This window comes from Amphiura filiformis, chromosome 17 (assembly GCF_039555335.1).
Source record: "Amphiura filiformis chromosome 17, Afil_fr2py, whole genome shotgun sequence".
In the NCBI taxonomy this organism is placed as follows: Eukaryota; Metazoa; Echinodermata; class Ophiuroidea; order Amphilepidida; family Amphiuridae; genus Amphiura; species Amphiura filiformis.
In genome coordinates, this window is record NC_092644.1 from 27,678,535 (window position 1) to 27,689,379 (window position 10,845).

The window sequence follows — 10,845 nt, forward strand, 5'->3', positions numbered from 1 at the left end:
AAATGACCTTAACGAATCTCAAAAAGCTTTCAAAATCTAAACTTTTTGCAAACATATTTTTAAAATTGTCTGAATTTTTGGCAAAAAATTTCTGTCAAAATCAACATACTTTGGCCAAAAACCGGCTGTTTTTACTCGCATACAGGTGTGTTTTTTTAATCCCCAAAACACAGCAAAAATGTGTCTGTCAGGTCTGTAGAACAGGGTTTGTTTTGTCACCTTACACCTGCAGATTTAAGGAAGAAAAAATATTGTTAATATATAAATGTTCAATTTTTCTGACTTGTGTTCATCCCTCCATCCAGCAAGCACGCAAGCCATATGATGTGCGAGACGTCATAGAACAGTACTCACAGGGTCATCTAAACATGATGGTTAGAATAAAGGAACTCCAGAGAAGACTAGACCAAACCGTAGGCAAACCGCAGGCTTATATTACTTGTAAGTATAACTATCTGAATTGCAAAAGGTACATTGAAGAGTCTTAGGTTTCCCATGAAAATTTATGTAAACGGTATTGCTATACATACACACTGCAAAACAATTAAAGTAGCAGTTATTTATTACCTCTGTATATCCTAAACAAAGACAGGTATGTTATAATTAGAACCATAGCTGCATATTTTAGCTCGAATTCAAGACCTCATCTGTTGAAATCATTCAAGAAATAAAGACACAATAATCCAAAAACCCAAGGAAGATACAAATTCAAAAGTTGCAATTTGCTCCATTGCATGTCTATTGATTTGTACACAAAGCGTTCTCGAACAAGAGAACTAGTGCAATGCTTTCCACTGATTAGCGCATTAAAACTAGTGCAGTACTTTCATTGATTAGAACATAAAATTTGATTTTGTTCCTTCCTTAGGTTTTAGATCACTGTTTCTTTAATTCTTAACCAATTTCAACAAATGAGATCTTAAATCAGAGCTAATGAGAACAGGTACTGGCTGCTTATTTTAATTTTACACATATCTGTCTTTGTGTAGGATATACAGGGGTGAACTTAACTGGTACCTTAATTCTTTTGCAGTCTGCATTTATGAAGCAAAATATTGGAAATTCAGTTTTACTCCATGATATTCGATCAAGTGAGGTGTCATTGTTAATTAAATAATACACTTAGACATTATTTAGTGAATAATACTATTATATAGATCAGTATGACCTTCAATGTACCTTTTTAATTGCAAGTCTAACTACCCCTCTCCTTTGCTCAAAATTATACACATTGCCACGCCCAAGCATCGTCAAGTTATGTTCAGCACAGTTGTGCACCAAGTCAGGGTTGGTATCAATTCCAGCATAACCAGCATAAAAAGAGACAATAATGTCTGCATGAGCCGATTATTTTGTTAATCCCATGAGAACTACCTGCCTATTGGTCAAAAAGAAGTTTTCATTATCAGTTGGACCAATCAGCAACATTGTTACAATAATTTCACCCCACAAAAAAATTGGGATGAATTATTTGCAAAACTCCATTCTGATTGGCAATTAAAATAAAGATGTCACATAATTGACCAATCAGAGGCAATGTGAGATCGGAAGGTAGTGCTCAGGGGGTTAAGTTATGTTTATTGCTTGCTTGTGGGATTGTCTAAAATTGTGGGATCAGTTTCTCAGTATAAAATTTTTAATATTTTGTTACCACATTTTAAATGCACTGCACCGTTCATGATATAATACTGGAGGGTATGTTGAATGTAAATCCAGTAAGATTTATTGTTTTTACTGGTATGTAATTTGCTTCTGTATAATTGTTATAATTTGTATATTGAGTTGTCATGTTGCAAGAGTATTGGTGTTTAACTGCAGCACATTTCTACACACCAGATTCCTATTTCTGCCACCCCAGAGGTATACTGCTGCCCAGCTACTTCTTTGGTACTCTAGAGTAACCGTGTAGGTACTACCGTGTAGAATACACACACTGGAATCACATGTACAGTACACACACTGGTACTGGATTGGTACTGGACTGGTGGTCTAAATCAGCCAGAAAGTAGTGGGCAGCAGTGTACCTCTGGGGTTGGCAGCAATAGGTATCTGGTAGTGTAGCTGTCCAGTGTCCACCTTGCAGGATGATTTCTGGACATGAACTATTTGTTTATTTTCACCATTGGATGATAAGTTTGCACTGCAGGATGATTTACTTTTACTGCAGGATGATTGACTTTTACTGCAGGATGATTGACTTTTACTGCAGGATGATTGACTTTTACTGCAGAATGATTGACTTTTACTGCAGGATGATTGGTTTCACAGCAGGATGATTAGATTTTATTGTAATATAAGTGGCGTCATTGCAGGATGGTTAGCTTTTATTAATGATTAGCTTTCATAGGAGTGAGATCATAGTTCTCACTGCAGAATGATTAACTTTTACTGCAGGATGATTGACTTTTACTGCAGGATGATTGACTTTTACTGCAGGATGATTGACTTTTACTGCATGATGATTGGCTTTTACTGCAGGATGATTGGTTTCACAACAGGATGATTTGATTTTATTGTAATATAAGTGGTGTCATTGCAGGATGGTTAGCTTTTATTAATGATTAGCTTTCATAGGAATGTGATCATAGTTCTCACTGCAGAATGATTGACTTTTACTGCAGGATGATTGACTTTTACTGCAGGATGATTGACTTTTACTGCAGGATGATTGACTTTTACTGCAGGATGATTGACTTTTACTGCATGATGATTGGCTTTTACTGCAGGATGATTGGTTTCACAACAGGATGAATAGATTTTATTGTAATATAAGTGGTGTCATTGCAGGATGGTTAGCTTTTATTATTTATTAATGATTAGCTTTCATAGGAGTGTGATCATAGTTCTCACTGCAGAATGATTGACTTTCACTGCAGGATGATTGGCTTTCACTGTAGGTTGACAGCTTTCACTAATGATTAGTTTTCAGTCCACGATGATTCACTTTCACTGCAGTATAATTAAACTTCACAGAAGAATGATAGGATTTCATTATAGGATTCTTCATTTTCACTGAGATGATAAGAGTTCACTGCAGGATAATTTGTTTTCATTGAAAGGTGATTAGTCTTCAGTGCCAGATAATTAGTTTCAACAGCAGGGTAATTAGTTTTTCCTGTGAGATGTCATGAGGACAGTCTTTCACTCTTGTCCAGTATAATTATTTCCCCAGGTTTCACTGCTGATGATTAGATTTCAATACCCATGCTTAATTTTCACATAGTAGGATGGTTAGTTTTCACAGCAGGATGCTTAGTTTTTACTGTAGGATGATGGCCTTCACTGCTGGTAATTGGCTTTTCATTGCACTTTCACTGGAGGATGTTAACTAAGATGATGATTAGTTGTCACTGCATTATAATTGGCTTTCACTGCAGGTTGATTAGATTTCACTGCAGAATGACTTTCACTGAAGGATGATTAGTTGTTCACTGCAGGATAATTAATATTTCACTTCAGGATGAATGGCTTTTGTAGCTGATTATTTAGCTGTTGTTAGTGCAGGATAAAGTAGTTGTTCGTTCAATCCAATATGATAATTTGTTCCCAGCAAGATGATTAGTTTTCACGGTTGATGATTAGGTTGCACTACTGATGGTTGATTTGGTCTGCATGATAGCAGGATGATTAGTTCTCACTGCAGGATGATTAGCCATCACTGCTGATGTTTAGCTTTCACTGCTGATGTTTAGCTTTCACTGCAGGATGATTAGTTTTCACTGCAGGATGATTAGCCATCACTGCTGATGTTTAGCTTTCACTGCAGGATGATTTGTTTTCACTGAGTAATAATAAGTTTCCTCTGCAGAATAATTGGCTGAACTAGTCAATTAATTGGCTGAACTAGTCAATGTCTATTTTGTGTAGCAATATACTTGTCTGTAGAGAATGGCAAAGAAAAAATGTTTGTTGATTTTCACTTATGCAATTATCAAGCATCCATGTACATTTAACAAAAACACAAAGATAATAAGAGAGCTGAAATTAATATGTTACACATAAAAATCCAACTGCACTTTATGTTTATCCTATTATACCTGAATCACAAAGCATGGTCTTGCCTGAAAGCATAATACTTTTTATTTTTCTGTTCTGACTTTTCTCCTTTTGTTTTCTTTCCTTCTGTTTTTTTTTCACTTCTTTCTTTCTCTGCAAGATCTTTCTGGCTTTCACTTTCATTCTTTTTTTTTTTTTTTCTTTTCTGTCTTTCTCTCTTTCATTCTTTCTTTCTTTATTTCTGTCTTTCTTCCTTTCTCTCGATATTTGAATTTGTGTGTGTGTGGGTGTGAGTGTATGTGAAGAAACCCTGGAAGAGATGCATACTTATTACTACTGTATGGTGTATATATTTTGCAAACCAGTAGGCCTGCAAAGAGAGAGGTAGAGATAAATACAAAGAGGAAAGAAAATCAAAGAGCAAAAGAAATCATAGTAAGTAACAAAGAAAACCAGGTTACTCCTTCATGTAGTTATACACGAAATTAGGGTTAGGGTTAGTTTAGGATTAGGGTTAGGATTAGCTTACACAAAATAATTACATGAAGGATCGACCGAAAACCAACCAACAAAAAAACCCAACTTTAAATCTTTAAAAAACTTTAAATCAAATTTTACACATCTGGCATTTGCCTGCGCATATTAATATTGCTATCATTAAAAATATCAAGATCTTAATATGATCGTGCTTATGGTTTCATTACCCTGATAACAACTCATTTTTACTAAGAACACACAATGATTAATGTCACATGAGTCCTTTGTGTGTTTAGTTTTCATGAATGCTTAACAAATTTGTGCATAATTTAGTAAGCTCATCGCTTGTCAGTCATGCATGGGGGCATTTCTCTGAAAGGGTGACCCCTTTGGCCTAGATAATATCCGTTTTTCTGTATTTCTTAATATTTGCAATTATAAATGATTTTCATGAGATTTGTGGTGTGTACTTAACAGCTGAATTCCAGTGAGATTTTGGTATTTAGTTGCAATTAAAAAGAATTAAACAAAGTTTACATCGGTACATTTGAGGGAGAGTTGTTAAATTGGGCTATTCCATTTAAAATCCACACTACCCCTGTGGAAGATTTAGCTAAAGTCTTCCACAGAGGGAGTATGAGTTTCAAATTGAATAAACAGTTGGGTAACTTCCATTTGAAATACTCACTCCAATTGGGGAAGATAAAGGTAAAGCCATAATACAGGGGGAGTATGGGTTTCAAAATGATTACCTCTGACCAATTACATTTGAAAAACATACTCTTCCAAATCTTCCACAGGGGTAGTGTGGATTTCAGCTGGAATAGCCCATTGCGTGTTATTTAATTGGTCTTGATTAAGATTTACTGAGACGTAGTGTGAACCTAGATTCAAAATGGAGCAAGTGATTAAGGTGAGATGCTATTTTAAACTGTTACGATTTGGTAGTTCACAGCATCTTGCGAATGGTAATGAGCTTTGGCAAAAATTGCATTGATCATTTCATAACGAGTGTGTAGAAGAATTTAAATATCACAGATATACTTTTGTAGGTCCTGTGGTTCTTGAGTTATGTTGTAAAGAGGGCTGAAACAACAACACCTTTGTGAAATGCACATAACTCATTAACAACAATAAATCAAGCAAGTTTTCAAAGTATATGATTTGTAGAATGAACTTTTGCAAAACATCAAGGTGTTATTTTTCAATAATATATTGATTTAGATAATGAAAATCGACCAACAATACCTAGTCTACCCTTAAAAGGAAAAATCAAATTATTTAATTGTTGCTGTTTATTAATATCAAACGCAGTAATTAAACTATTCCCATCATGAACACACACACACCCCCACAGACATAATATGGCATGCTTTCTTTCTCTCTCACTCACTCACCCCCTTATTGGGCCATTCCAGTTGAAATCCACACACCCCTATAGAAGATATGACCTTAATCTCCCACACAGGGTGTAGATTTCATAAGGAATCACGAATTCAACCCCGTTAGAAATTCACACTCCCTGTGTGTAGATTTAAGGTAATGTCTGCCATAGTATAAGGGGTGTGTGGAATTCAACTAGAATAGTCCATTTTTCTTTCTCACTGTCTCTCAAACAGAAAAAAGACATACATTTCAACTAAATTCCATACAACTTGATCACACTCTGAACATTGGAAACAAAATGACATCTTCAAAATGAAGTACACATATGAGACCCTTTATTGTCATAGTAACAGTCAATCAAGAGTCATGAGAATGTAAAATTTCATACATTTGTAGATATTTATATCAATTATTGTGCATAAAGCAGGTTAATTTACTTTTGAGGTAGATTGGAGACTTATTTCCTGGAAAGCGCTCTTAACACCCAACACATTTTGTATTAACAACATCAATAGAGAGCTTTAGGGTGAATTACATTTTAGTGAGCGGATACATGGTATTGATGATGATTTGGAGTGTGAAAACTGGGCCATAGCATATCCTGGTAGTAGATTTGCTACAGGGTGTCTAAAATGTTTACTACTGGTCCAGAGATTTAATTAAGATAAGGACGTTCCTCTGGAATTGGGCCCATATTAATAGCAATTTTCTACCGAAATTTGACATGTTAATATATATGAGGCCCAGATTTTTGGCAAAATTTTTAAAACACAAAAATGTTACAAAATTGTTATTTTGTTTTTAATTGGCAAATAAAAATGTCAAAAACACATAAGCAAAACAGCAACATGCAAACTGTTGCATGGACAAGCTACCAATGATTTTAGGCCACCCTGTAAGAAAACTGTTTTCAAAGTGTTTCATTAGTTCCATAGACCTAATTATATCAGTCTTTTATTGCTGTATTGCTGCACTCATCATGCAACTGGCACATTCATGAGGTAGATTCAGTGCCTCGGTAAAATTGTATACTGTACTTAAAAAGGTTCTTCTGACATCCTTTGGTTGTGATATATATTCAAAGTAAAAACAAAACACACATTTTTGCCTTTATTGCATAAAGGTTTGGAATTTCTAGCTAGTTAGTTTACATGCACAAGAAGATATATTATAGATTAACAATGGCTGCCATCCCTAGGCCTAATCCTAACCCTAAAACCCCCAAAATATAATGCTAACCCTAAAATCTAATCCCCGACTTGTAGTACCCGTACTTGTACCCGTACTCGAGTCCCAATTTCCGTACCTGTACCAATACTCATGGCTTCGTAACCGTACTCGCGCTGTATTTTGGCTTCGGACCCGTACCCATACTCATGGACTGGGACCCGTACCTGTACCCATGACGTGGGATTTGTACCCATGGCCTGGGACCCGTACGCGTACTTATGGTGGGTCCCAGTACTACAAGTCTTCCTAAACCTAACCCTTTTGTCCTAATATCTTCGGGTGGCAGCCATTAACTGTTACTGATATATTTTATATTTGAATTAGAATACACTCATCAGGTCCCATAGGCCCATATTCTAGGTATTAGGTCCCCTTAACTCTTTGTCACCAGTATACTGCTTGTACCTTGCCAAATTGATCTGATGTTGTTGTTTTATGTCTTGTCTCTTACCACCAGCTGACAAAAAACGACAGACCATGATATCAAGATTAACTAACTTGGAAAATCAGGTAAGCATTTCATAAGTTTTAAAAATTAATATTTTTGTGACTCAAAGGAAAGTGACCTGATATATTTGGAAAATGGAATTCTTTAAAATTGATGTATAACATAAAATGTCATCCCTTTCAAGCATTCATGCAAAAAGAACATGTTAATGTTTCTTGTAAATGGGACTAATTCCTTATGGAATTATTGACATTGATACAGTGTGATAATCATGATAATATAGTCTACAATGATTTTATTAATAATATTCATGTAATAAATTGATATTAAATGAGAGATCCGATTTTTCTCATTAATATACTAAAATGAGGAGTTCCAAATCAGTGTATTTCCGAAGATATCATAAAAAAAACCCTGTAGAATTAGTCTCAAACGTGGTATACCACAGTTAAGACTAACTCAACAGTTTTTTTGATGATTTGTTTGGAAATATACGGATTTGGAACACCAAATTTAATATGTTAATGAGAAAAATATAAGCTTTCACCTGATTTGATTGGATAAAGTGAGGGGATGAGGTTGTCAATCAGGTTGGCCACCTTTATTGTGACTGTAAAATACAAATTATGTAGTACTTGGACGGTAAAATGTCGCAATGATGGAAAAAAGTCTTGGAACATTTTTGTATCAACAACAGAAAAACTGCCAAACCCCTTGCCCCATGGAATGTTAAGAAATGTCAGTGTCTTTAGCAGTTTTCCAAAGTGTAATCACGGTTGTTTGATGTGATCATTCATTAGTTTTTCAATCAAAAGATCATGTACTACCTAATTTTAGGCTTAAACAGCTGACAGCGGTATCATGCTAATGTATACAGATACTTTTAAGTCATTTTCAACTTTAATTTCTCCTTATTTACAACATTATTCACTTTCAAAGCATTTTGTACAGCTTTTTTGGATATAAAATGTATCTATTTATGACAAGATTGGTGGCGCTATTTAGTTACTGGAAATTACTCTTTCAAGCATTTAATACAAATAATTCCTATTATTTTTTGATGAAATATGTTTACAAAATTTCTCTGTTGTTTGTTTCACCTATTCCATCTGTTTTAATGGCAGTGTTGATTACCTACCCTTACAAATTACTTAAATATGACTTAGGATAAATAAGCATACCTATAGTTTGCATTTACTAAAATAATGAAGCCAATTCTATAAACATCAAACAAGCGTGTAATAACTCTGCACAGAATTTCGACTGTGTGTGCTAAGTGTTCCATGAACTTCTTTCAAGATTGTAGATCTGTTTACTGGACAGATGCTCAACATTGCCAATGGATAAGGCCATCTTAATGCTCTGCGTGTTAATCCTTCGCTTCAACAGAAAAAGTTCCAAGTTTTGAAATATTTTCTTAAAATATCAAGAGCTATCTTAAGAACTACCGAACCAATACTAGGCTTGTTTGTACTCATTTTAATGCATTTTTCATGCTGATTCAAAATATGGTCATGAAAATTTATATTTCTGAAATTTTTGAATTAAAAAAAAAAATTTGAAACATGTCGTCTGCAGTCAACACCCGTGTGAAGAGAGTTAATTTAATAGTTCATCTCAAAGCCCTTTACTTTATTTTATTTTTTATCTGTGAGACAAGTTTTTTGACAATAATAGACCACCTTTTCATGGTTTCACTGTGTTCAAGATGAAGGATTTGATTAAGATTTACGATTTAGGCTATTTTGACGTCTGACGATAAAATAAAATAGCAGAAAAAAACTGAAATTTCCTCAATCCAGCGGGGATAACGCGCAAAAAGCGGGCGATTATATTAATGCGCACGGGGGCTTGAGATGAACTATTAAATTAAAATGGCCTAAGTAAATCAAATAAACCCACAGATTTTAGTTATGCCTTCTTCTTCACTCATTGTCACTCTCTCAATTCAAAATTAAGCTTCAAATCAGAAAATTTTAGATTTTTATTTTCAAATTTTATTGATGGTTTTGATTTTGTTTCCTCCTTGTCTTTTCACCAGGTCTGTGTAATGGACTCCAAACTAGATTCCTGCATAAACCTACTCCATGTGCTCATAGACAGGGTAAACAAAACAGACAGAGACTCAGACATCAGACCATTGGAGGCTAGTGTATAGCATTATATGAAAGGTCTGTGTCAAAGACTATAGCTCACACATGTGCCGTATGTTAAAGTAAGCTTACCTAAAGCTTGCCAGATAGGGTGAAACTGCCATGCCTCCATTATGGCCAATGGTGTCGATGATGAAAGTGCCGAGCCAGGAGTAGGTAGAAAGGAACGGCAGAAGGGATGCTTAGAAGAAGTCGAAACTGTCAGTAGATTTTTTCTTCCTATGCCTCACATAGAGGAATACATTCCCAGCATCGAATAATGGTCGTTAAGTGATCCGTGTATCATGCTGTCGTCAGAAGTAGCCCGTCGTCTAAGGTGAAGAGCGGAGTTTCCTGAATCAAGTGTATTACTGTACCATGATGCCTAAAAATAATAACTTGCAACAGCTGGAAAATTGTAGTGATTTACTGTAGTTAATATGTAGTTGGACAAAGCCAAAATAATCAACTCTTGTAAGATGAACATTAACATTATTTATCTTAATCAAGGAGCATACATTCGTCTAGAATTTGTAACAATTGGATACCTCTTGACACAAAGTGTATGTTGGATAATTATTTCGCACTATTCATGTTTTGAAAGCTAGAGTTGGATGGTTGACAAGATGACATCAGAGGAGACAAGTCATTAGGGATTTAGTCTGTGTGAAATATCCAATGTCAACAAATCAGTGGTTCTCTTGGATGATACGACATCAATGACTACAGTTCCAATGGGACAGAGAAGAGATGTACATGAACAAGAATATGAGTCATTTATTATATCATATACTAGGTTATGTGTAATCAGTGGAAAATATGCCAAGGTGTATGATGGATAATTAACTCGCACCATGTTTGTGAGTCTATCTACTCTGTTCTGGTCCTGAAATGAATCAATGGGTTATTCCAGTTGAACTTCACACACCCCCATGTAGAAGGCATTACCTTAATCTTCCACACAGGGGATGTAGACTTCAAATGGAGTCACCTAATATGGTAATTCCATTTGAAATTCACACTCCCTGTCCGAAAGATTATGATCATGTATTCCGCTGGAATAGCCCAATAAGGTACACCGATGTTTATTGTTCTCTTCATAGCTCAAAAGTATGTCTGAATGTAATGTTCATCTGTGATCAGTGAAAATATGCAATTTAATTATTGTTACAAATA

At 35.1% G+C, this 10,845-nt stretch overlaps 1 protein-coding gene across 1 annotated transcript in view; it reads left to right on the plus strand.

Moving 5' to 3' along the window:
• Positions 1-10,551, plus strand: part of LOC140137557 (potassium voltage-gated channel subfamily KQT member 1-like) — a 476,223-nt gene extending 465,672 nt beyond the window's left edge. Inside the window, exons 13-15 of the mRNA XM_072159271.1 lie at positions 306-441; positions 7,547-7,599; positions 9,579-10,551. Coding sequence (XP_072015372.1) covers positions 306-441; positions 7,547-7,599; positions 9,579-9,695 — 306 coding nt within the window. The 3' untranslated portion in view covers positions 9,696-10,551. The remainder of the gene's footprint in view (positions 1-305; positions 442-7,546; positions 7,600-9,578) is intronic.
• The last annotated feature ends 294 nt before the right edge of the window (positions 10,552-10,845 follow it).